The sequence below is a fragment of the Phoxinus phoxinus genome, assembly GCF_949152265.1.
Source record: "Phoxinus phoxinus genome assembly, chromosome: 6".
Taxonomy (NCBI): domain Eukaryota; kingdom Metazoa; phylum Chordata; class Actinopteri; order Cypriniformes; family Leuciscidae; genus Phoxinus; species Phoxinus phoxinus.
This window is the reverse complement of record NC_136881.1, coordinates 32,791,518-32,819,309: the sequence shown is the minus strand read 5'-3', so window position 1 is coordinate 32,819,309 and position 27,792 is coordinate 32,791,518. Positions and strand designations below refer to the sequence as shown.

Sequence of the window (27,792 nt, the reverse complement as noted above, 5' to 3'; positions counted from 1 at the left end):
ATTGAAAAAGGGAATATATTTCAAATACAATAAAGTATACTTTTTTCACTAGGGTATCTGGTAGTAGCATAGCCTAAGACATAAAGTACCACATTTTATTGGTGCAAAGATGAGTAGGGTATTTTTTGTACATTTGCTCTTAAAAACTCTTCTGTTAATTTAGCGAGGCTAGCCTACTGAACTTAGAAGTTTATTTTAAAATGCAAAGTATTGAAAAATAATAATAATTTTAAAAAAGCTCAGTAAACACTTTTTTGCAAGACTTAGTGTGTCCCATCGCATCAGGTAGGCCTAATCAAAAGTTCAACACACACTTTAGCCTAGGCTACTTGAACACTTTGGGCCAAATACAGGAAATACGTCATGTATAAGTAGACAAGTGGTCAAGTGCAAAGACCGCAAGTGTGGGTATTTGGACAGGGCATGTGTCACAATTCACCAAATTTCGTAGCATTCCAAAGTTACAGGTGGTCTAGATTAATTTGTTGATTGGACTCGCCGTTTGCCCATGCGATCTTGGGAGCGCATGTGAGGTGAAACAAACTGGCGATGTCTTGCGAACTTAAGACCTTAATTACAGTTTTTATATTATCAACAATAGCACTTCATCTCAATTGTCGTACTTTTAGGGCTACGTCTGAGCGGGAAGGTTATTCAGAAGAATACCGTTTCAATATTTTTAACAATTTTGCGGACGAAAGCGGTGCGTTGGAATTGAACCTAACAAATCCTAATTTCAAACGCAGTAGACGCGCGAGTTCAAAACTTGACGTCTCAGCGGATTTTTCCTATATAAATACGAATGAAACAATACCTTTACAGTCGAGTAAGTACATGTATGAATCGCGATCAAACGACAGCGCATCTATGCACTTCAACAATGAAAAAACTCCACTCAGAAGTTTCCACAAAAAAGATTTGGAAGTCGAAGCTGCATTTCAAGGTGACGCACCAGGTGTGTTTTCCTTTTTCTGAGTATGACTATAGCCTATTTTTAGTGTTTTTAAAACCGTTAATACATAAATACGCAATTCCTTTCATGTTTTTGTGTTATGGATAGCATTTGGGGGACCAGAAATCTCTAGGAAAATTGATCGAAGCGGGTCTAGCTCCCAATCCACAGATAGGCCTATGTGGCTGGCATTACCCTCGGTTCACTGCTCAGAAGAGGTAATGACCTTAACAGCCGCTGGAAGAGAATACACGCACATCTTTGTAGATAGAGGTGAGAATAAAGTGACTCTGTTATTCATGTTGTGTTACCGCTGGATCACTTTTTGCTGAACATTTTAACCTGCTTTTCTGGTGTGCTTTATTCACAGTGAATGCAGCCCCACTGCCTTTATTCCAGGTGCCTGCATATTGCGGATATTCTGTAAGGGTCACATGGAAAGATCTGGTCCTAATGGCCCCATTCAATGGGTGCTACATCACACAAGAGGTGCCAAATATGTAATCTTATACTGTAGTAACTTAGTTTGTATTTACCAAGCATGCAAAGAGAAATAACAAGAAAAAAGTAGTGGCTATATTGGTTTGTGCATGACAAACTTTTTGAAGTTCTTGATGACATTGCTAGTCCAGAATGTACAACATTTTTGTCTGCTCTGCTGATGATTTTTTTTTATCCCACTGTTTTGACATATTTCTAACGTAACAGTTTACTTGCTGTTTAATCAATAGTTATAAATACATTTTTGCCCAGATTCCACATTTTAATCAGTCTTTCCCCTTTTCAGAATGGAAATTATGTTCTATCACTGCAGTGGTGGGGCAGTCCTGTAAAGATATCCTGTCCTATGGCACCTGTGATCTCAAAACCAACTCCTTCTTTCTTGTGCTCTCCATTTGGTATGGTCATTGCAATAGAAGGCACCCAGGAAGCTGCTGAGAAACACAGGGTTAAAGGTAAAGAGTGTGTTACACACATTTGAGATCATGCTGTTTTTAGTTCTGGCTGTCACAGGAAGCCTCACCTTTAATTAAGCTTATGGTTTTAACCTCCTTTTATTGCACAAATGATTGAATGCATTGTTCTCACATCTATCCAAATTAGAAGCTTGCAAAAGAAAAAAAAAAATTCACAGTTGAATCCTTTTTGTTGTTGTTGAGGTTTGACATTCTTCATGCATTTTTTTGTGTTAAGTGAATGGGAACGTACTGCCTCTCCTATCCGAGACGTGTGCATATCGCATACAGTCTCCTCCTGAGGTCATTCTACTTCATACCACTTTCAGTTCTGAATGCGTGACTGTGACGGTAAGAAACAGAAACGCTTTAAGAGAAATTTAGGTCATTTGAGTGTCTTACACTTGAGATAAAATATCCACATTTGTCAATCTTTTACACAATTTTGTAAACTGTACTTGTTGGTTGATTTTTATATCGATTTTTATTTCATCTATCCTTAATAGTATGAAAAATATAGAAAATGTGAATCTAGACTGTGTAAATGTTCACTTAGGAATATAATGGTACGTGGAGGTGGGTGATACTTGTTTACCGTGGTATCATTTAGAAAGAATCACTGAAATTGATACCAATGCTTACATGGTAGGAGTACCTATCCTTGACAACTACTGGATGTTCTACCACAGTCCATGGTTTTCACCTCAAAGCTTTTAATATCCATTGGTTTTCTATAGAAGCTTGTTTCCACCATGGATCTCGCAGTTCTAAAGTTTTTTTGAATTTGCTAGTTTATATCTCAATTCTAAATAAAGTCTGAGCTTGTATTCCAATTCTGAGTTGTTGTTTTTTTGTGAGATATAAACTAGCAATATACGGAAAATAAATATTGGACCTTGGATAAATAGCCTATAACCTTGGAAATCCAAGGGGGAAAAGCCAGAATTGCGAGATAGAAACTTGAAATTAAAAAAAGGTAATTGCAGGTTTTTATCTAACTTTTTTCCCCCTCTTGCAATTCCTAGTTCACTTGTAACTTTGTCTTTTTCACAATTTTGAGGGATTGAGGGGTTTTGATTTATTTATTCCAGGGTGGAAATGTTCATGTTCAAATGCTAAAGAAACACTTGACGTCCCTAATGTCACAAGATCCTTGATTTAAAAAATTCACTGCTTTCTTTGAGAAGATATGAGCCAAGTTTCAGATCAAGAAGTTTCATTGTTTTTCTGTAGGATGGAGAGAACATCCTTGTCATCATCTGGGATGGAAAGCAGTTCACTCTCTCTTGTCCGTTCCCTTACCACCTGTCTCGGTTTCCTCCCTACCTTCATCCTCATCCATTCCATGAACGACTGCAGCCCAATCAGGAGCAGGTGTCTTTTATCCCACATGTTCCTGCTTTCCCAGCAGTTCCTGGTTCCACACGGCGGCTTGCAACACCTAAACCTGCTGTGATCCCGCACCTTCCTTATAAACAACCTGCAGTACCACCGTTTCATCCTGAAAAACACCCTCATACCTCTCATGACACGCGTCCTGTCCATCAGAGACACAGTGTTTATCAGCACCAGAAACCGCCTGCCCACATTTATCATCATCCTGTTTATACTCCTCCTGAATCTTCCGTACAACAACATCTGACTCTACCTGTGGATCAAATTCCACAAACGCATGAAGAGATGGTACCCCAATACCCAGTGATGCCCCCTCCACACTATGCACCGTACCCTATATCCTGTCCCCCTTATCCTGAGTCATTCTGTTCTAAGCACCCCACCCTGTACCATCATCAGCCAGCCATGCCCACTGCTTCGCGACCGTCCATCCAGCCAATGCCATGGACTTCAATTCCTCGACCCACACACAAGCCACTGATACAAGAGCCCCTGTTCCCCCAGATCCCTGTCTTTCCTCCGACTCCACCTGCAGAACCCCCCAAAATATCTCCATCACTTTTTTGCACGAAGAACAGATTAATGGCAACTTTTCCCTCAACTAGAATGGACTCCATTAAAGTCAAAGGTGAGCTACATTATGACTTTTATTTAAATGTTACATGCCTGAATATAAACTGCTTTGATGCACGTATAACATGTGTTTTTGCTCTTCTTTGTGGTGGTAATTTTTGAAGATGTGAAGACGAATACCTGGATCTCCATCGCATCTGTCCCAGCAGCCTGTAACTACAAACTCCACTCCAGAGGCGGCAGTGTTGAGCTCTCGTCACCACTACCTTCCTGCCACACACACAAAAAGGTGAGCCCCCAGTACTGACATTCACCACATTCCTTTAGACGGGTTTCTTGTATACAAACAATACTGGATGCGCACGCATTCAAGAGGCAAAACCGCTAACAGGTTTTATGCAGAGTTCTGCATTTTCAGCATCATTAATCCAGTCTAATATGGTAATTTGATAACACATATTTTTTTCAGGATTCTTTAAATAGAATGTTCAAAAGAACAGCATTTATTTGAAAAATAATATTTTTTAACATTATAAATGTATTTACTGAAACTTTTGATCTATTTAATTCATCCTTGATGAATAAAAGTATTGATTTCTTACATTTTAAATCCATCTTTTTGGCGGTTTGCACAGAACTGTTTGCACAACAGCTCCGTGTCATCTGTTTCTGCTAGAAATGCTGTAAAGAGAGCTGCTTTCTGCCGCCTAGTTGCACGCTCATCTCTGTGATGACGTTGCACAGAAACCCGTCTATGTGTCATTAAATAACCCGGTTATTGAATTAAAATGGAATAATACGCTTTAATGCAAACTTGTGTATTTTTCACAAATCTCCTAACAGTAATTGTAAGCAAATTTAGGTAAAGATTTCAGCAAATATATTGAAATGCAATATTTTTTTCTAGTCGAAATGTAATCACATGAATTAAATATGGCAATGAGCTAAAATAATTACAAAAAGTGAATTTGGAATCAATATATTGTTGTTTGTATAGTTTCCAGACACAAGTTTTTTACTTTTGTTTTTAATTGTTTAATTTTTTTATTAATTTGTTAAAATGCATAACAAACATTTTCCTGTTTTTGTAGAATGCTTAGAAGAATGTTAATAAGCAACTGGTCTTGGCAATGAGACAGTTCACCCCTTTTCCAAACAAAAACAACGCTGCATAATGAAATATATATTTATTTAAATAACTATATTATATTATATTATTATTTAAGATATATTTCTTTTTTAAAAGTACATTTTTAAATGATTTTCTTTTTTAATTGTTTAGGATTGAGTTAGGAGTGGCGTTCGGTTTTTCTGCACATTGTCCTGTGTTTGTCAGGTATCATGTGACACTTTTTCACTCTTTCTCCTTTCTTTTCCTCTCCTTTTTACCTCTTCAGTCCCCTACAGTGATCTCTCTATATGTCAGGTTCTGGGATTCCCCTCAACTGCGATTCCGTACCCTGCAGCTTCAGTGTCACCATGTTGGAGATAGAGGCACACGACCTACAGTACCTCACTTAACAACCGTACACACACCCGCTCAATCACCACCTAAATTTCAGGTGGCGTGTTCTAGCCAACATATGAGTGTAAAACTGCCACCTGGACCAACATCTGGCCTCATTGTACAAGGTGAGTTTGAGGTCGGTTCAGGTGAAAACATCTGTTTTTTATAAATTCCCATGAAAATGTGGCAATTATAGTTTGTCATGTGATTTGTCAATTTGTTTAATATTTTAAAAATGTTTTTATATCAAATGTTTTTTTAAGATCTGTCATTTTCTTTTATAGATGCTTCCAGTGGGGTCAAAACAGAAGCTGCTCCTATTTTGGAGGCTCCAAGTCATTGTGGGTATTCTGTAAGAAGGGATAAAGATGGTGCCATCAACGTCCTCCTGCCTTACTCTTCATGTCACATGACTCATAAGGTCTGTGATGTCATTCAATGTTATGCAGATTGTATGACTTTGACTTCATGAATATTTGTTTCTTTTAATCAGGATGGACAGTACCGAATTATATTAAAATATCAAACACCGAATGGGCGCACAGTTGAGTCCTTGCTGTCATGTCAGGCTTCTTTCAGTCAAGGTACAGTATGAATCTTTCTAGACCGTATTGGGGAAAGTTACTTTTAAAACTAATGCATTGTTACTTTTGCGACACTTTTTCTCATCTGGACTGGGCTTAGTCTCAGACGTCACACCCACCAATCGATGGCTGAACGCCTGATACATAAGGCACACAAAATTGTAGTCATCTGATTTGCTGAATTCTCTAGGATGTCCAGGAGACGTGTGTCGTGTTCTTTAACGGTCTGCCTGAAAACAAAGCTGTCGTGACCCCTCACAGAAGAAGAAAACCGCCATGTTTACAACTGAGACAATCAGTGCTTATTAGGATAAATTAAAGTATGTAACGTTCATGGTATAGACTCTTTAAATTCATTAAGGATTTTTCACACCGGTTTGTTATTGTAGAGACATCGACTTTACATTTAAAACTATAACTAGTTCCAGTTTTTCATCATCAGACTCGCGCTCAGATTGATATGGTAAAACCAATGCCATCGTTACTGTCTTTACTGTATGTACAGTCTCTGAGTTTCTAGCTCTGAAGGCTTCCTCAGACTGGGCCGTCTGGCCAATCAGAGAAGAGTAGCTCGTGGAAAGGAGGGATTTAGAGAGACTGAATCATCCAACGAGTCGTTTAAGAATCATTGAACAATGTGGTGATGTGCAGGAATGTATATTATGAGAAAAGGAAAGTGTTTATGCATCTAATGATGCATGTAATCCTGTTGTAGGAGACCTCCAAAACAACATTAGGAACCTTTAAAATATCATAATAGAGGCACTTTAAAGCTGCCATGGACTCCAGACCTTCTGCCTTCACTCTGAAGGTCTGGCTACATGGGACTAGGCTGGGCTTGCTTGCTTGTTTTTTAATAAGTTGCCAACCCCTGTAACTTGCACTACTTGTACTGCATTACCCCTAACACTGCTTACGAATGGATTCAAACATTATGATTTTTTTTATTTTAATTTCACATTTTTGTTGTGTAGAATCATGTAATGTTGCACCTGAGCTGCGTCTGGTCTGTGGATCTGTGGCTATATCATCATCAGAGTGCCATGACAGAGGCTGCTGTTATTGTGAAGACACCCAGTCGTGTTATTACCCCATGGACGGTGAGCTGGACAAACATTTTTAAATTCAAACGGAATAACAAACATGAATTAAAAATAGGTACTTAATGTTGTAGTATTTACCAGTCTCAAAGTATGTACATAAATATATATATATATATATATATATATATATATATATATATATATATATATATATATATATATATATAGAAAAGCAGCTGCTCCTTTAAAAAAAAAAAAACTTTAAAGCACAAAACCAACCTTTCATTAATTGACTATATGGTGATGAGAAATTATTTACAATTACAAAAATTGGGCTTTAGAAGTAAATATATGGGCTAAATAATTGCTTAAATTGTTCTTTTAACCTTTTTAATAAATCTTTTTAGTTACAATGTTCAACTGACAGCCATATTTTACAACATGTTTTTTTGTTTGTATAAAGTTGGCTTTTTTTTGGTGTGTGCGGAAATAATTATTTCTTAGAATCAAACAGGAACATTTTCCGGAAGAGAAACATGGTATTTAACACCTGTGCAATTTTGTGTGTATCCCAATCAGAATGCACAATGGATCGACATTTTGTTTTCTCGGTTCACTCGTCTGCCGCGGATCCGCCCTTTTCCCCAGCCACTCTTGTCACGGCCGGCAACAGCTCTTGCACACCCCACAAAGTTACAGCTGACTTGGCCCTCTTCAAGATCCCGCTGGATGAATGTGGGGTGCACAGATATGTGAGTAGATAGTTGCAGTAGGTATGTATCTGAGGGTGTTAACACTTGTAGTTCATTCTCTTTTGGTCCGGAACAAAACAGAAAATTATACATTTAGTCCTGGTTCGCTTGGCGTTCACACTGTCATGTTTAACACAGGACCTAAAGATACAAAACAAAAACAAGACCTTTTTTTCTCACAATTGCGTGTTTACATCTTGTAATTCTGACTTCTTATCTCTATATTAGTATTGCGTAATATAAAAGTCGCAATTGGCAGTTATAAAGTCAGAATTGTGAGAAAGAAAAGATGTCAGAATTGCGAGATATGAACTCGCAATTGCGAGAGTCAGAATTGTGAGTTTTATATCTCGCAATTCTGAGAAAAAAAGTCAGACTTGTAAGGTAAAAAGTCGCAATTATCTTTTAAAATGTTTTTTTCTGTGGTGGAAACAAGCTTTCAAATGACACTCATTTTGCGACGGAATTCAGTGTTTCCCCTAGACATTTTTCCAGCAGCGGTGCTGTTACGTGCCGGAGGTTGTTACCAAGCTGCGCGCAAGGGCATTTACCTCCGGAATCATTTTTTTTAAAACAACCCCTTAAACCATGACTTCTGGCAAGTTTTGAGGATAGAAATGGACATTTGTAGCCTATTTATAACTACCTAATAGTGTTGTCATGGTACCAAAATTTCAGTATTCGGTACCAATACCAAATCCACGGTTCTCGGTACCAAAGCTTAATTTAGATTAAATTTACATATATTAAAGTGTATATCACGGTTACAAAGATGGAAACTGTAGTATTAAAAACGCTTAACAATATTCCATTTGTTAGATACAATTACCTAATTAACAATAACAATATAGGCTACTGTAGCAATCGTTGTCGTTGCTATGCAACTATGAACAGAGGCGCGCGAATTTGCATGCGCAAAAAATGCGCTTTGAACGGCCCCTTATGGCAACGTGACATTAGCCTAATCTAAAATATTTCCACATGTGGCTCTTTCCTCCTTGTCAACAAGGGGATTCAGAGCCACCGCATTAGCAGCGCCGCCGGTTGCCGTGTCTCAGTGTTTTTAGGTGTGTAAGTGAATGTTGTGATATGATATTAGTGATCATGTGAAAATTTTGTAGCGGCGCTGAAAATCCAGCGGCTGCGCTGCGCCGCTACTGAACACATTGTAGGGGAAACACTGGAATTAACCAAACATCCGAAACAAAACAAGCACATTAATCCCAGCACGCAGCATCATGTGTGTACAAGTGATGATATTTTTACCAGCTGAGAACTCACAAAGAGCTTCTAAAATGTGTAAAGGAGTCAAATCTGCGGCAGGAATTCGTCTGTTGCACACAAACAAAAGATCTGCTGGCAGAAGGCAACGGTTCCAATGCCTGTACTGAACTGTAATGGGCAATGTCCTATGACGAGAACAAACAGGTATTCGGTTTCTCTTTTAGGGTCGCATCTTGTGACACAACGTCCTGTTTTTGGTTTGTTTAGATGTTTTTGGTCCGTGTTGCGTTCATATGTCAGTCGAACTGCATTAGTTCATTTGGAGCGCATCAGGGTTCGGATAGCAGTGTTCACATTTATTCAAATGAAACGAACCACACTACCAGAGCAATCGCAGAAGAGTTCGGTTTAACCTAACCAAATCTGCTAATTGTGAACAGACCCTGAGTGTGTACATGCAAGTCTAACTCAATGTCTGTAGGAGGTGGGTAAAACGGTCATCTACATGGTCGAGATCCTGAATAGAGTGCAGCCCATCAGTCTAAATTACGGCACCATCACTAGAGATTCGCCTGTGAGGTACGTGTGAAACTATAACCCCACCAGTACTCAAAGATCTGAGCAACATGCCGAGACTTCATGTTCCCTATCGTCCCAGGCTACTGGTTGAGTGTCGGTATTTACCCGGATCTGTGGTAAGTGTGGGTTACCTGGTGAAGAGCCCCTCCCTCGGGCCTTCTATCAAAGCTCAGGGGGTGTTTGGAGTTCAGCTCAGGATCGCAGAAGGTTTGTTCACAACAAAACATGAAATACTTTCGCAACAAAAAAAGTGGTTTGTGCATCAACTGCAGCCTCTTTTCATTCAGATGAGCTCTACGACAGCTTTTACCCACAATACCACCAGCCCCTGCGAATGCTGCTCGGGAAACCCCTTTACCTTGAAGTGCGTCTGCTAAACCCTCCAGACCCCTCAGCTGTACTGCTGGTGCATTACTGTGTGGCATACCCGCGCTCTGCCAAATCAGCCTGGATCATTATTTATGATGGGTACAAGAGAGATGTTTCTTCCTTTGTTTTTTTTCTCCCTATACAATCTATGTATTGAACTAGCTGGTCCAGCAACTGATTAATGATATACTTTTTTTTTAGGTGCCCAAATTTTCTTGACCAGACCCCTACCCACAAGCCTCCTGCTACACCTGCAGAGGCCCTGACCAATCATGTAAGACGATTCACGATCACTACATTCCAGTTCCTGTCTGAAGACGCCAACCTGCAGGCAGATGAAGAGGTATAGAGCAGCTCTAAAAGTGTTTAGAAGAATAGATGTCGCATATGCACAGAACATTTGAATCAACTTTTAAAACCTTCTTTTTTTGGCCCGTCACAGATTTATTTTATGTGTTCAACGGAGGTTTGTCTGCCCTCGGATGATCAGTGTGTCGAGGGCTGCTTTGCAGGTGAGTGTCAGACATTGTACTGTCTCCCCCCCTGTATGCATGTATGGCTATCATTTATATTTCTGACCATGAATAGGCCTACTATAAAGGGAAGCTCAGTTTTCCCTGCTCTCCTGTTTTAGTCATTTGTTCATTTTGCTGGTTGTATTTGATTTACCCAAAGCACTTTATCTCTCCAGATCCCTCTAATGTGAAGTTCTGAGAAGACTTATGAGCTGGATAAAGCCCAACTTGTAAACCACCATTCTTTCACACATTGTCTCACAAATTGTAAAGCAATAAAGCTTTGAAACTGTCATTTTCTTGTTATGCTGAAGTTTTACTTGTATGGCAACTAAATAGATAGATTTTAGAAGATAAAGCTGTCAAAATACTGACGGTCTTGAATTGTAGAATGATAGTGGTTTTATACACAAGTTCAACATAACATATTGTGAAACAAATAGCTATACACAGATGTTCTGCAGTGACTCAAATGAACCTGTGCCCGTCAGCTGTATTGCTGTTTGACTCATTTCTGTATCATTGGATACGAGTCAACATTGCATTTAATTGAGCACTATTTTTCCTTGCATTTATTGTTTTATTACTGGTGTGCAGCTATGACACTTTCACTCAACACTGGCTTAGGAAATTACTTGGTTTTAACATGTAGAAGAAAATATGCACTTGATAATTTATAATACTTTTTGTGTTTTGTAAAGCTAATACTGGTATATGTACATTCACAAAGGTTGTGGTTCAGTAGCCACGTGGGTCCTCCTGAAGGAAAACGTGTGTGTGTGTGTTCAGCTGAAGGGTCTGTAGTGTTTTCTGCTGTGTGTGATCAGGTTGGAGCTCTGACTGAAGGCTTTACCACACACTTTACACACATGGGGCTTCTCTCCTGAACAAAACACAAAGTAAACCTTTGTTTAAAATGTGGAGCAATCAAAAAATGCATTCAATACTGTAAAACATTTGTATAGATTAAATGGGGGGAAACACAAAAGTTGTCCATTGTCAGAACATTAGAAAACCACTGCAATCTGCATTCTACTCAGTTTCAATTCAACTTGAGTCTCACCGGTGTGTATGAAGGTGTGTTTCTTCATGTCGGATTTCTGGTGGAATCTCTTGCCACAGTACTGGCAGGGATATGGCCGTGTATCCGAGTGGATCAGGAGATGGGTGGACAGAGTGGATGAGCGTTTGAACACCTTCCCACATTCCTTACACTCAAATGTTCGTTCCTGAAATGCAAACTAAACAAATCATTACATGCACTTTGACAATATAGCTAAATGAGATGACTGCTTACGCAGTTCTTTTTATGAAAAAGCAAACGAGACGTGTATATGTACGTATGAGTTTTTAAAATAAAAAATAACTTAAGCAGAGAATAGAATTATATATATATGTTTGCTTTTTCATAAAAAAGCAGTGAATAGAATTATATATATATACACACAGTAGAATGTTTGAATCTAAGAATGATTTATGTATCATGTGACAGACAAAGCTGAATTTTCAGCATCATTACTCCAGTTTTCAGAAGAATAAATTACATTTTTAAATATATTAAAATAGAAAAAAGTTTTTTTCATTGTTATAATATTTTACACTATTACTGCTTTACTGTATTTTATCTTCACATAAATTCAGCCTGGGTGACCGTGAGCATAAGAGACTTCTTTAAAAAAAACTTAATTATTACAAACTTTCGACTGGTAGTGTATATATGTAATAACTAACTATAATATACCATTTGTTTTAAAAGTAACTTTATTCTGAAAAGTAATTGCTTATTGTGTACTCGCATGTACAGAAACAAAAAGGTATAGGCCTACTAAACTACATACTACATACTAACGAAGGCTGCAGTTACAGGACTCAGCACCAGAGGGAGACATTTAACTTTTCATTGTGAAAAGACAAAAATCATTGCAAACTAATGTTCGTACCTTTACCCTGCATGCCATCACTGGGTCCTTGCTGTCATGGAATACCAGAGACCGTCCAAGGTGATGACTACCATGCGATCTGTACACGTGAGACTCCAGGCGAGCAAGAGACGAGTAAACCTAATGGAAAAGTTCAAAACGGACCTGTTAAAAGACACGCCAGGAAGTGAAAAGCTTTCCGCCCTGTCACTGGAAAGCCTTGAGAGGCCAAAATATAGTCTAAGTAAGTACTACTCAAGGAAAATGTTTTGTCATGTATTATTTATGGACTGGGGGATCTGATCAAGTGACCCCTGATCACACAGGGGATTTGAAACACAAATTGCTTCAGTGTTTCATTTGTGTTACATAAGAACATATCATTGTCTTATGATTATTAACTTTTGACGCAAAATGTTCTACCTTGCCACATAAGCTGCAGTGTTTGGGGCCCAGGTCCCTCCGAGGACTCGTCAGAGAACAGTCTCTGCTGTTGAGCGCTTGCTTGTCTGCTATGTCTCTAGAGTTGACAGGTAACCAGGGCACTGGAGAAGGAGGAGGGCCGTACCGGAAACCTGCTGGATCTGCAGAAACCAATGAAGAACCAGTATTAATCACACAAGACGATCTGATGATATCAACACACATTTATTGGCTCTGCTACAAAAGCAAAGGTGTGTGTTTTTTTAAGCTGTTGCCAAAAAAAAAGGATCCCAACAAATCTTGTTGATCAATACCTGTTGTCCAGCCATTATCGGGACTCTTGAGTGTGCTGTTTTGCTGCATGATTGGAGAATATGGTTGTATCTCTTGGCCTGGTTCCTCTGGCAGTGTAGTGACTTTTACTGGGATGGACCAGCCCACCAGGCCTAGATAGGGCACGTCAGCTATGGGAAGAGAAGAACGAAAGCCTCCCTTCCTGCTCTTCTTCACCAGAAACGAACGAGGCATGATGAACAGAGAGAGCTAGAACCAGTGACAGGGAAGGAGAGAGGAAAATATACAGGGACATGACATGTTAAATCTCACCATAACATTGATTTAAATGAGGATTGAATATTGTGCACTAACAAACCAAATTTTGATTGAACAATTTTATGGAAAATTAAACTTTTTTCTTCTCACTATAGAGGATAGCACAGATTCTGTTGAGTGTAAAATAATGTTTCCTATATCGCTTTGCATGATCGGCTTTGATTCAGTATATTTAGCAAGTAACAGCCTTCATGAGGGCAAAAATGTATTTCCCAAATAAAAGGATAAAGCATTTTTTTTTTTGATAACTAGTGAAATACGAACCCAGGATACTAAACGGATATCTGTTGTCATCTTGCAAGTCAGACTCTCAACTGCTAACCAGAACTATGACAGCGTTTTTCTGTTGAAACACTAGACTTCTCATTATAGGCTACAATCATTTAAAGAAATTAATTAGATGTTACGTTGAGCTTTAGCCAAGGGGAACTCTATTCAAATATGAATATAGGAATTTCTGTAGCACCTGCTATTTTACATCGACTCATTTTATGATGTCAAACAGGCATATGTTGAAATAATCATTTAAATTTAAATATTGGGGCAATTTTCTAATATTTTATATTGTTATTATTTTGTTGTATATTGTTATTGAGTTGATATTATAAAAAAAAATGAAAATAACTCCTTAATGGCTGTATCTAGTGTACCTAAAATATATATTTAACAGCATAATAAGTAAAATTTATATATTAATTGAAGGTGAGCATGTTACCTCATCGTATTGCGTTAGAGTTTATTAAATGCTCATACTGTAAGTTGAATTTAAACAGTGATGATAATTGTTATGATAAATCACTTTGGTCTTGGTCATGTTTGGTATCCTTCGACATCATGAGGTTGGTAAAATATAAACACACACACACAAAAAATTACTCACTGATTCTTGGGTACTGGGACAAATGCAGCCTCCAAAACCTAAAACAAATATTTAAAAATTGTATAAAGTTTGAAAAATAAAAAGCAATTCTAACCATTGATTCAATGAATGAATGAATAGACTACAGTGGTTTAAAAGTTTTTTTAAATCTAGCCTATTGAATCACCACAAACTGAAAATATTTTGCTGACATCTTACTGTTGATTAAACATATCACAAATGTATTAAAGCCAGAAGCCATTTTGTGTTTCTGGTATTGCAAGGTACCAATGGAAGAAAAAAAAAATCTGTGATTAGGCTACTTCAAATTATTAATTTTAAACATCAACCGACCTTTTGTAACCTTGTTTAACTCATAGTGAATATAGAAAAATAATATTAGATATTGATATTACATAGCATATAGGCTACTTTAAAAAAATGTTTTACATAAATATCTGCAAAACCCCATAGGCTAGCCTAATATATTAACCCCTTACTTCCAGGGAACCGTAGTCTATTGTTTTAAATATATGTAGGCCTATTTATTTTTTAAGATTAATATATGATTTAATTATTTAAAGTATTAATGTGGACATGCGGTTTTAGGGTATGCTATTATCAAAATTGAATGACACGATTTTGTATAGGCTAACATAATATTAACTCGATAAAACCTGAACCTAATTTCAAATCAAAAATGTTGCTATTTTCAAAAATATCCAGCCAGTTTACTGCCAAAGATGCCATACGAACTTATCTTAAACTTATCTTAAATAAATTGTCACGACTTACCAGTAGATGCGCCCAGAGCCAGCCAATCGTTTTTCTAGGTGTTTCTAAAATAACATGCACATTAAATGCAGTAGCCTATATGATATGCACTTGTATCTTTCAAAGAGATTAGGCCGAACTACGGCGTCGTATGTGTCTCTGTCACCAGCAGTAATAAATCACTGAGGACAGGTGCGCGTTCCTTAAAGCGCAGCAAAACTGAAACTTCTCGAGGTAACGCGCGTTCACAGCACCGGCCGACCACAGACGCGTCAGTTTCCGCCGCGCGCTCTGCCTCGAGCTCTACAAACTACAAACCCGACTGATACTAACTAACTGCTTCTGCAGTGCGAAGGAAAACTACCAGTAAAATAAATCAGGGTGGTCTCATCGAAAAGAAAACACGTTCAGTTGCGTATCTGAAAAGCACTTATTGTTCAGCTGTGCATTGATGTGACTAATAAAAATCACTCTTGAGTTGCAAAAATTCTGCAATAGTCATTCATTGCAAATCTAAACCATAAATAGGCCTACCAGTGCGATATGGGTTTGAAGGTGTGATTGACACATCATTCTAACTCAAATTTGCTATAGGAAAGCAGCAAACAGTTTCAGACCCCCATGCAGATGGGTGAAGAAGAGAGGAAGAGAGGGAAAAGTGATGAGACTGTAGAAATACTGACGAACCGTGGAGAATGTGGTTGTGTGAGGTGCAACAAGACTTTGCTTTTTTTTGCCCATGCCTTGACACCATGTAGATAACTGACATTAAGTCCTCATGCATTTAGGCCAACCAACCTGACATTTTCACTAGGGCGGAGAATAGGAAGAAACTCTCATAGCTTGGTTAGACTAGGTTTATTGGTTAAGCCAGTTTTAAAAATGTTTTCCACATAAAGAAAATGATCACTCTAAATAATGTTGGCTCAATACAAAATAAAAATAAATAAAAAAAGTGCACATTTTATTTGAGAGTTATAACAACTTTGAATTAAATTATTTTCAACCATTTACAGGAACTTTTTAGTTAAAAAAAAGAAAGTTGATAACTTGCAACTTAACTAATTAAGTTGCTCCAACAACTTGAGTTGGAGTCCTGAACCAATTAATCTGTTCTATTTCAGTTCAAATCCACAGCTATCTTATTTAGTTTTTAATGAACAAATAAGATATTACTTGCCGATGGCATTAACCCAGTCATTGCTTATAAAGTCGTTTACCGTAAATGCGTCTGCAATTTACGCGAAAATTACGCGTGCATTTGATACGCACTTCATTGCGTGTAATACACACGCACCCCACACCATTAATTCTACCCAAACGTATAATACACACCTCACACCACTACTAAACCTATACCCTAACCAACCCATGAGTATCCTATGCGTACAAACTAATTTTCGCGTATAAATTACACGATAAACACACTGCGTGCTATAGAGACACATTTAGTGTGATCAGCCAGAACATGCAGGTATAACCACAAAACTTCAACATTACCAAAACTCTTTTAAATATCAAACATAACAGCATTAAAGACTAGCAGGTGTTTCCCTAAAGCACGCTGCACCAGAAATGCACTATCCAACTTAATTTTCAAACTTACAAGTTGTCAGGACAATTTAATTAAAGTTACAACAACTTAATAAAAAAAAAGATCCAATTAACAAATTAATTTGAGTTTAAATTATGCACAATATTAAGTTAATGTAATGATCAACAGAATTACTTTTTAGAGTGTACGTTTAAAATATAAATGATGTAGGCCTACACACATGAGATGAAGACTTAATTGGCCTAATTAAAAGTGTTTTATTCAATATGGAACTGGTTTCCTAGGGGGACAGCATAATAACTTCACATGACTCAATTTCTAACCACAAATAATTACTTTTGCATGATGCTAAATCCATGGGCGGCTCGATATGTGCTTAACCATCATAGAGTGAGAATGTATCATTTGCTCGTGTTTTAGGTCTTGTCAGTTTAAACATTCAAGCAATTTGAAACCATTTGAGCACGCAAAGACGGAAAAAGAGAACGGAATACGGAATTCACGCACTGTTTGGGCAAAATTATGTCAAAATGCCAGTCTCTGCAAGAAACCTCGTAAACACAGTCGCTTATGGCTTGCATGAAGGAAAGAAAACAGATGCATATCAATATATGCTATCAATATATCAGTGCATTAGTTCTTAAAGTGACAGCAGCCTAATATACCTGCTGCTGTCTGAGTCATTAATGTTTATCAAACAACAAAATACAAAGTGAGATTAACTTTTGTGTATTAATTAATTATATTTAATTTATACAGTGAAGACTATGCAGGGCTTTTTACATTTGATTATTTAATGTCTGTACCCTAATACTATTAGATTTAAATAGAAACAAACTAAATCACTGTTTATTTCAATTGTATCTTTGTTATATTGTATTTATCTAATGCTAATTTGTTTATGATTTTCTATGCAGATTCACTACAAAATCTGCATTTTGCATTTTGTCCCCCACAAAATAATCCCAATTATTCTAGAATTATTAATTATTTCCAAATAGAGTTATGCATCTGTTGAAACCTTTTTCATATTGCAATATATATATATATATATATATATATATATATGAAAAAGTAAATATGGCAATGTCAATTTCTTATATCGTGCAGCCCTAATCCATGCTTAAATTGATAGAACACTCAAAATGAACATACTGTCCTCATTTACTGACCCTCACATGTCAATGGGCTCCAAAGTCAGACCCTTTCATACCAACACTATAAAAAAATCATATGATCAGTAAGTCATAGCATAGCAACATAATATTTTTCCATTAAACTAATATTTTTATTAGTATTATTATTAACGAATATATATATTTTTTCAAATAAAAATGTTCCCCCCAGTTAAACAAGCTTTAACTATAGGCACGATTAAAGAGTTAAAAATGACTTGTACAGCCATTTTGATTCTCTAAACTGTTAAGGCAGTAACTGAAGTTTTTAAGTTGAATTATGTGCAAATTTTTTTTTTACAGTGAACCTGATTTTGTATGAATTCCAATTGATGGTCCACCCCTAAACACACCCGTCACTGGTGTTTAAGCAGATTATATGAAAACAATTGAATGAGTCACCAATTCGCCCAAAACGTAAAATAGTTACGAATCGCCATGAGCTTCTGTTGATTACTCTGTTGGATTACAGTCATTTTAGATGAATTTATATATATTTTTTTACTATATATTTTTCTAATATTTGTATTATTTTATATAGACATAAATGTTGCATAATTCAGAAGTGAATATTGCCTAGTATCATGAAATCCCATCAAAACACAAAACAATAAAGACCATTATTGAAACACAATATAGTAGCCTAAAATAAGTTTTGCATATTGTCTTCAGCTGCTTTGACCACCAATGATTACAATGAGAAAATAATGACATTTTTTAACATAATTAATGCAAAATAATACCTACACAATACCAAAATGTGAACTTTGCGAATGTAAATGTTTATTCTTTTTTTTTTTTAAATACATTTTATTTATCATCAAATACAGAACACTGGATCATCATTTGATAACATTGCCATTTATATAATCTTTAGTACTGTCATTCTTAATAACACATCAGTAAAATTGTAGGAGAGAGAGGATGTAAATTGATGGCTGTAACAGGGAGACTATTGGACATTTACAGACTGGTGAAAGGAGGTAAGGCAGCTATTGGAGCACTATAGAGGAGATGATGTCAGATCAGCCTCTGCTTTATGACTTCATGCCCTCGCTGGCCATTTATTTAATATGGCTACACCTGAAAGCATAATGTGATATGACGTTCTGACCTCTGCTTTTGGGGTTGCTGTTTTAATGCACACTGTGTTTGAAATAGCAGTCATACTACATCTGAAAACATACAATGCATAGTATGCACATTTCTGCTTGAGACTGATGACATTACATGCGCTATATACAAAAATAAATCAAATAAATAAAAATAAATAAATAAGGCAGGGTACACCACACTTTCTTCTCATCTTAAAAGAGGAGGACAAAAAGAAACAGGTCTCGTTGGAATGATTTAGTATACTACCATTTAAAACATATCCTGATATAGGAGGCATATAAACAATACATGAAAAGTGTTCTTTTGAACAGCGGTTTGCAAGCATACACGGGTGCATTATGCAGTGGTGTTGATGTAGTTAGGAAACAAATCAGTTTCATTATGAACATTGTTGACATGACAACCTTAAAAAACAAACAAAAAACAAAAATGGTGAGAGATAAAACTCATGAAAGATGCTGCAAATAACAGCATATAAAGGTATTCAGCTTCAACTGGAACAGTGATACAGTGTTTCTGAGATGTATGCAGTGAAAACTAACTCATAATACCACATCGTTATCATCACCTTAACATTTTTCATTCATCCTTTTTTTCTTCAGATCACAAAATAATTTAGCCAGATGGCTGAAAGCTCAATGTGAGAAAGAAATGTGTTTGACCATACAAAAAGGACTTCAAAACAAAATCGACTCAAACAACTCATTCTCTCAAGGTAATTTCAAAACAGACATTTCTGATTTCCTATTAGCAAATATTCTTCAGAAGCTAAAACGCACACCACAAAACCGTTGTGTGTTGTAACCAAGTTGTGAGGACAGTTTCCTTCGACTGTTTGAAATCCAACAGTCCCAAACCAGAACAAATGTTGGTAAAACGACTGCTTGAATAAGTTCTGCATCTACTGTGACCCCCTGAGGTTTCGCTTTGAAGACCAGCGAATGAACGGTGCACGGCAACTTCCTTTACTCGCTGCTTTTCTTGTAAAGAACCCCAGTTTATAAGCGTTACACAGTTCTGAAACCAGTTTTGTGGATGGTTTTAAATGTTACAGAGGTCATTGTGGAACAGGAAGAAATGAGCTAAATCAGAGTAAAAACTAGCAGGAGTTGATTCAAGAGGTGTTTAGTTTAGTTTAGTTTTCATTTGTACTGCAAAATGAAACAAAATAAAAGTCTGTATGCATACCATATTATGACTGGACTAATTTTGCACTGTTATTTTTCAGTCTATTTTCTTTCAGCTATAACATGTCCATAAGCTATTTTAAGAAGTAAAAGGGTTATAGCAGGTTTGATGAAAGGAAAAATAGCCACTCCACGCAATCATTTCCATTCATAAACAATTTAGCAGAAAACAAAAGACAAGTGTCAGTCGATACAACACTGTGAGAAGGTAAAACAGCAACCCCAGATTATCTTGAGAGCTGGCCACTCAAAAGTAGATATGCTTTATGCTTTTAAGCGTTCAACACACTTAAACGGCTTCCCATTCAGATTCAGCACATGCCTTTTTTGACGTCTTGCAATGCATCAATGTCAGAGATATGACTGAGAGCAGCTTCTCACTGTTTTTTTGTCAATAAAGGGTGCAAATGTCTCGTCTGAGCAGATGGACGGAAGTGTTTCGCTCTCAGAAAGTCATGTAAACACCTAAAATGTCGGATTAATGCAATGATCAGTGAGCTTTAGCAGAATGAGGCAGTAGTGGGGAAAGGCAATGACACTGATGCACCAAGTGTGGTCAGACAAACACGACATCGTAGACAGTACTGAGACAGATGGAAGTCTTAGACGGGTTACGAAATAGTGGGTAGAATAATTAAGGTGACCAAACTCGCTTAAAAAGGAAGAAAAGTCTTATCAATATACGCATATATACAAAATCTCACATTGTTTCGCATCAGCTGTCATTTAGTTTAGTAGTTACGTTTGTTTGTAAACCTGTAGTCCAATCGAACGCAAGCAAGCGGTAGCTCTACAAGTCAAAAAGACTTTCTTCAATAACACAACCGTGAGCAAGTCATCACAAACGCTTCAGGAAGTTGCTTTAGAATCGGCACAAACTCAACATCTCATGTTAACCATTAAAAGTCAGGATCAGTAACTGACTATAACTGGTGGTTAAACGCGGAATTGAGAAATGCAAATCAAGTTCGAATACAAGTCTAGGCAACTCATTGCCGAGGAGCATCAAGTCAATAATAAGTTCACAGTATATCTTGGACATATAGATCTACTCTACATGGGAGAGGGGTTATCCTTGTGAACATATTTAAAAATAATAATAAAATAACTAGAAATGTCATAGCAGCAGTTGTTTTTCTTTTCTTTACCCTTTTTTTTAAACTAATCTCTTTTCTGGAGACCCTGTAGTTTCAGCCTCAAGCTGTTTTTCAGGATTGGCACAGAAGAATAGTATGAATTAAATATTTTGGCCTCTGTATGCATGAAGTACATGTACATTATTAAAAAATAAAAACATGAAATAAACATAAATAACATAAAAAATAAACATTTGGCAATGTTGACACACAATAGTTTTCTTTTGCAATGGATTTTTTGTCCATCCAAAATTTTGATCACCTTTGTTTTTGTATAAAACACACACAAATACATGGATGAGCTACGGTAATATTCATCTATGTATGCAACTATTAACATCCCTATTACATTATATAATACCACTTTGTTCATTCTTATTCTCCTTCAGCCTTTACCTCTCATTAAAGTGATTGTAGTGTCTGTTGCGTTTGAGAAAAACATAAGAGGTGCACATCCTCTTCAGAAGAACAATACAGAAAAATGAAGAACGTCCAGCACCATTTCTGCTGCAAGCCTCTAAAGAAACGGTAGACAAAGAGAGAGATGGTCCCTACGTTAGGCACCAACTGAGCGTGACAATCCTATGATTTCCAAAGCCAAAGATTTGATAGGATGTTGCTAATCCAAACTTTCAGTGTGTATTCCTGCTTAATATTTCTCTCCTCTGTCACCTCATTTCAAGCCAGATGGCTGTTGTATTGGTGAATTTGATATGCTCAAAGGGAACGTCTGGTTAAATTAGGGTGCTTTCACACTGGCACTTTATGTGCGCGCGTTCGATTGACGTAAGAGTTGGGTTTGTTTGGATGATGTGAACGTTAATTTTCTGAACTCAGGTGCGCATCCGCGAACCGTCCCCAAGTCCGCCTAAAACAGGGGGGTCTGGGGTACTTTTTTTATGTGCTGCGCACACATCCAAAAAGTGTGCACGGAAAGCCACCTCTCATACTGAATAGTAATTTTTTTTTTTTATATTTGCGTAAACACAGTCGGTTATGTCTTAAGTGAACGTAAACAGTTGACAAAGAAAACGCATAACAGTATATTGGATCCATGGGGCTTTTAAAGTGACAGCAGTCTAATATTCCTGCTGCTATCTCTATAATAACGTTAATCAAACAACGAAAGACAAAGAGTTGCTGTTTTTGACTGAATAACTTTTGTAACTATATTTGTAATGTAATTTGTTTATTTGTTTTTTTTTAATTACTGAGTGTTTATTTGTCTTTAATAAAGACATTTATATTAGTTGAAATGTATATTAGTTAGGCAAATGTTCCTTGTGTAAGTGTTTTTTAACTGGATGATTTTTGTTGATGGTATTCAGCTACAATGCAATTGTATGTTTTTAATGTAAGTTTTTGACCTTATTGGAATCGAAATTAGGAATCGATAAGTATCGGAATCATTCAAATTCAAAAGGTACCCAACCCTACACTATGCACGTATATACTATGTACTCAACAGTGTATGAATTTTATAAGGTTATTTTGTCATCCAACATCGGTCTGAAAGCCCCTCGCCCTCCGCTATTTAATTAAAGCTGTGAAAGATGAGTGGATGAAGTGTCCAACATTCCACACTTCATGTTTTGACTTTATTAAGTGCATCATCCGAGTATTTAAAGTGTACTCTCTCTTTTAGGAATTTCCAGTGTGAACACACTACTCGCACTTTTAATACTACAAAACGGCAAAGAATAGTGCACAAGTATGCGAATTATGATTGGCCGTTTGTGTTTGTGTGTGTTCTCACTCAATTTCCTGACAAGTGTGACTTACGCACTGCAAGCAGAGAGAATGTATATCTCATTTCTGCTTGCCTTCAGCAGAAATGGACTCCCGCACTCTTAAGAACATTTGCAGTACATACGTGGCAGATAGACGCAAGTGCCGTTATGTGCTGACGCTTGGAAAACAAAACCAAATGTTAAAAAAACATAATATAAAAGTGAGTTGAGCAACGCTATCCGTTTTACCGCCTTCTCCTGCGTCGTGACAAGGGGGGAGCAATCAAACTCGGGTTCGGACCAAGCAATCGTGAAAGCACCCTTAGACAGAGGTAGTTTCAAAGCCACACTGTTTTCTTTGATAAGAGAAAATGGCGAAAATGACCAAACTTTCTGGCACTATGAGAGGAGAATATATATACGTATGTGTATACGTATGTTGGTATATGGTACGCAGAACTCCAAATTCAGTCCTATGAATACAATAAGTTTCAGAATTACATGTAGCGCAACAGACACGCTGACAAAAAGACAGTAAAAGAGAGAGTAAGGCAAAGAGAAAGAATAAGAGAGAGAGAGACACAGAGGCTGTGTCCGAAACCGAAGGCAGCTGCCATGTATTTGTATGAACGTACCGCCTTAGGAAACTAGTTTCAGGCCAGCTTCCAAGACACCAAACGTCACGTCTAATGATCTAGAACAAATTCAAGTGAAGTTTAGACATAAACCAAAGAAATACTTGTGTGAATACAATGCATTTTCTGTGTAAAATGTACTTGAGTTTTCAAAGACATGAAAAAGAATCTTGTATTTCTAATCTCTTGATCAGATGTCATTTTAGCACGAACCGCCAAACTGAACGCACAGGATTGTGGCAACATTATAAGTCGAACAGATGGAAGGCAAACTTGGATCGGGATATGCCTTGGTGCCCTCATACTTCCGTATATAGCCAGAAAAGGCGGCGTTTTTTTCAGATTTCGGACACAGCTAGAGTAAGGGAAACATATACTATGAGAGTGTTGCGCTATGCATCAGTTTCCTGCCCTACCTCTGACAGCTTTTGGGTGAATGTACATAATCTCTCTCTCACGCTATATGTGTGTGCATTTTGTGCAGTCTAATCATGTCTTTTTCTAAAGTTTTCAATTGTCCTTGTCCCACAATTTCAAGGAATCTCAGTTCTCGAGTCCTTCGGCACACACCATGCCCGGGTAAAGCTGCTGCTGGTTAGGCAGAGGGTCTTGGCAGGGGTTTTGAACGGGGTTCCTTTCCTCTCCATCGCTGTCCGTGCTGCCTTGACTGTCCAGACGAGGTGACGAGTGATGCGGATACAGGGCGGTCACAGGCAGGTGGCTCTGAAGAAGGTCCTCGTCTGAACTGAGGTAATCGCCTTCTGCAGACGCAGGGCTTTCCAAACATAGGTCCTGATAAGCGCCACCACTGGTATTCTGGAACTTGGAGCGCTGTCCCCGCAGCTGCCTGATCTAAAATGTTCAAGAGAAGGTTGACAAGTTCTATATTCCAGCAAATATTCTTACAAATGCACAGCCCTGCAGAAAAGACCTGTTTTCAAGGGAGTATATTCCATATCGGTGCCCGTCTAGCCAGGGTTATTATAGTTGAGTAAAACGAAAACTAAAACCATATGAAAATTCTGTCATTAATTACTCACCCTCATGTTGTTCCAAACCCATAAGAACTTTGTTCATCTTTGGAACACAAATGAAGATATTTTTGATGGAATCCGAGAGGTTTCTGAACCACTCATATGCAGCAACGTCATTACAACTTTCAAGGCCCAGAAAGGTAGTAAAGACATCTAATAGTCCATGTGACTACAGGGGTAAAGAAATGAAGTGTTGAGAATATTTTTTGTGCGCGAACCCCCCCAAAATAATGACTTTATTCAACCATCTCTTCTCTTCCACGTTATTCTCCTACGCTGTTGATGTAGTGTAAACAGTGCATCGCTTCCGGGTTCTACGTCAGAACGCTGCCTTACTATTGGCCGACGCTGATCATGTGAGTACCATGACTCATGCGTGTGATGCTGACGCAGGAGCTGGCCAATAGTGAGGAACCGTTCTGACGTAGAACCAGGAAGTGCTGCACAGCATCCAAAAAACAACATACACTATGAAAGTGATGCAATTTATTCATAACCATAAAAAAAGAACAAGATTAGCTAAAATAGACACTGTAAAATAAATCACTGACTCACTCTTGACCTGTTAAAAAAGCGTTAAACCTGACAATGGGGTTTATTTTTCTGAGAATCAAACTATTAATTATCTGTAAAATAAAAACGTTGACATTAAAAGGCACACAGCACCACATTTACCGCAATTTTTTTTCAACAGGTTGGTATGTTTCCATAGCAACCATTAGTGGTCTTCAATGTGTGCTGAGTTCTGCTTATCAGAGAGGTGTTACAGCAAAGTATACACATGCAACGTGATTAAGATCAGTCTGTCAATGTCATTTCTCTGTAAAACACCCCTGTGGTTTGGTTTTAATTGATGATCACGATTTATTTGGAGATGTTGTTACTGTGATTACACAAATAAGTACTGAATAATAATAATTAACTACATGTACCTACTATAGGGTTAGTTACTTGTAATTATGCATAATTTACTGTTATTTCTATAGCAAGTACATGTAACCTGTAACTCGCCTTAAAATAAAGTGTTACCAAATTGATTAAGAGGCTTTTTACTGAAATGTTATACAATTCACAAATGCTAAAATACATTTTTGCACGAAAAGAAGCACTACAAGATGTATGTGTTTCATTTTAATAGGAATTTAGTGGTTTTATCTATTTACCTATATATATATATATATATCGAACTTCAAGACTTTTTGCATGTTTGTTTTGATATGTAACGTTTGTTGTACCAGTTGTATGCTTAAATCTACATGTGCCCTTGGTGAATATGCGACTACCTATAGATGTGTGTGAATCACGTAGTGAGTGGATTTTCTTGCGTGACAGAAATGGACCACAATTTTTCGCTCTCATTTCAGATCTTCCCTTCTGAGTCAGTGAGCCTAAGTGAGTGTGATTGCGTGTGTATGTGTGTGTCTGTCCTAACATTCGTGAGAGACTAAAACAGGTATTCTGCTTAAATCTCAGATCTGAAACGTCATGGGTTTCCCAATAAGTCCTTTAGCAATTTGTGAGTGAGGGAGTGGGCGGGGCTGTGGTTAACCAATGGAAAAGCTTCCTGAGACAATCATCTACACAAGCCCCACCTCTCACTTCCTCTGTCTGGTTGATCTCGTTTCAGCCAAAACCACAGAGCAAAAGTCAGTGCACAGCACTTCCGAATTAGGACATCACCGAGATTTTTTTGAAAGTACATGTTAATGAAAAGCACATTCAGTGGTGAAAGGCAAAAATATATATAGACAGCCTTGACACCAGACACATTTAATAGAAATAGCTGGTCGTGAACTGGAGGCTAGTGACTGGTTTATGTTCAATGACATGGTATTGATGGTAATAAAACAATGCATTGATATATATTGCTACCTAAAGCCACCTTTTGCGATGTCTATTCAATGCATTTGTCAGCCACCATAAATAAAATGAATGAATGTTTTTGAATTATTTAAATGTTCTGTCTAAATAGTGATGAGCGATTAATTGCAAATAATTTGATTAATTCTTTGGAATTTCATGTAAAAAATTTTAATCAGCCCAAATACATACACAATATATAACAGAAACAGTTGTCATGGTAAAAGATAAATTAGCTACCGGTAGTTAGAACAGATTCATTTGACAGTATCGAAACCCCCAATTAGAATATTTACCAGTTATTCTATACTGTTAAAGTACAAAAAAAGGTCACTCTAAAATTCGCACTTATATTGTTATATAAGACTGCAGGGTTTCTTCAAGTTGATTTGTTTTGATCAAAAATGATTCTAAATCTTTGTCACAACAGAACATATGGTGACCTGATTTCATGGCTGAATATGAGCACATGTAAAACGCTGATGTAAATCCGTCCTTTGAAAGCGCCCACAATGCATCTCAACTCAGTGATTACAGTAACCATGAAACTGGAGCATAATCACTTCAAATTTGTATGTAAACACTGACACAAGCTATCGAGCGAGAGGAAACGTGAGTGGCGATGACCAAATCAAAAACGAAAAAGAGGGATGAAAACGAGAGATGAAAGACGGAGTGATACGTGAACAGAGAGGTGAAACGGAGGGAAATACATTCAAGAGAAAGAGAATGTCAACACACTCTCACACCCCCCTGTCACGAAAGGTTTTTCTACAAATGAGCAAGATGATCACATGAAGTGCGTGAGACCGGGTTGTGACTGGGTGCGTGGGTAAAGCACCACAGTATCAAACCATCAAAGCCGTCTGTGTGTGTGAGGGCATATGAGGGGGAATGGGGAAAAAGATTTTCGAGTGGTTTTTATTGTGGTTAGGGAGGGTCCCAAATGTTAAGAAAAGCACTACAATACCACTCGAAAATGAGGCAGAAAGGTAACCGCTCGAAAAGCGTACTAAGAAAAATGGTGGCAAAGTGCAGACTATAAAACGTATAAAAGGAATATATGTAGGATATATCCATAATAATAGGAATAAATACAAATGTAGCTACAATTGAAATGTTATGGACTTTTTTCTGATCACAGATTACGAAGTGCAAAGACTGCTACAGATATCAGCTGAACTTGCATACTAGTGCATGTATGGGTGTGTTTGTTTGTGAAAACCTCACCTCGTTCTTGAGTTCAGCGATCTGCTGCCTCAGTTGAGTTATATACTGTTTGGAGTCTGAGTGATTCAGCTGGCCTTGGATCAGTCCTTCCTCTTTCT

The 27,792-nt window shown here is 37.4% G+C and overlaps 2 protein-coding genes across 4 annotated transcripts in view; one reads left to right on the top strand and one right to left on the bottom strand.

The window, feature by feature from the left end:
- The first annotated feature begins 358 nt into the window (after positions 1–358).
- LOC307000811 (uncharacterized protein) lies at positions 359–11,160 on the top strand. 2 transcript variants are annotated; one of them, XM_079616681.1, is made up of 18 exons: positions 359–955; positions 1,061–1,225; positions 1,323–1,441; positions 1,740–1,908; positions 2,147–2,259; positions 3,142–3,931; positions 4,041–4,165; positions 5,274–5,508; positions 5,668–5,804; positions 5,877–5,967; positions 6,942–7,067; positions 7,590–7,762; positions 9,468–9,565; positions 9,645–9,772; positions 9,853–10,033; positions 10,136–10,277; positions 10,377–10,446; positions 10,626–11,160. In XM_079616681.1, exons 1-18 carry the CDS (start codon positions 550–552, stop codon positions 10,646–10,648), a joined length of 3,291 nt encoding a protein of 1,096 aa, XP_079472807.1. In that variant the 5' UTR covers positions 359–549; the 3' UTR covers positions 10,649–11,160. The 2 variants fall into 2 exon arrangements, with proteins under 2 accessions (XP_079472807.1, XP_079472808.1); XM_079616682.1 differs by having other exon boundaries at positions 359–943; positions 10,626–10,824.
- Positions 11,161–11,194: 34 nt separating this feature from the next.
- The window catches only part of evi5l (ecotropic viral integration site 5 like), a 49,512-nt gene continuing 32,914 nt past the window's right edge, over positions 11,195–27,792 (bottom strand). The window contains exons 19-24 of one of the 2 annotated variants that reach the window (XM_079616684.1): positions 27,695–27,790; positions 24,215–24,422; positions 12,792–12,952; positions 12,390–12,509; positions 11,513–11,678; positions 11,195–11,332 (exon numbers count right to left, since the gene is read on the bottom strand). In XM_079616684.1, the coding sequence (XP_079472810.1) occupies positions 11,235–11,332; positions 11,513–11,678; positions 12,390–12,509; positions 12,792–12,952; positions 24,215–24,422; positions 27,695–27,790 (849 nt within the window). In that variant the 3' untranslated portion in view covers positions 11,195–11,234. Of the gene's footprint in view, positions 11,333–11,512; positions 11,679–12,389; positions 12,510–12,791; positions 12,953–18,533; positions 23,630–24,140; positions 24,423–27,694; positions 27,791–27,792 lie in introns of those variants that run through there. The other variant, XM_079616683.1, reaches the window with a different exon arrangement.

Coding starts and splice junctions, on each gene's coding strand:
- LOC307000811 (XM_079616681.1), top strand. CDS start 550: ATGTCTTGCGAACTTAAGACCTTAATTACAGTTTTTATATTATCAACA. Junction 956..1,060: donor ATTTCAAGGTGACGCACCAG/GTGTGTTTTCCT, acceptor TGTTATGGATAG/CATTTGGGGGACCAGAAATC. Junction 5,968..6,941: donor TCAGGCTTCTTTCAGTCAAG/GTACAGTATGAA, acceptor TTTGTTGTGTAG/AATCATGTAATGTTGCACCT.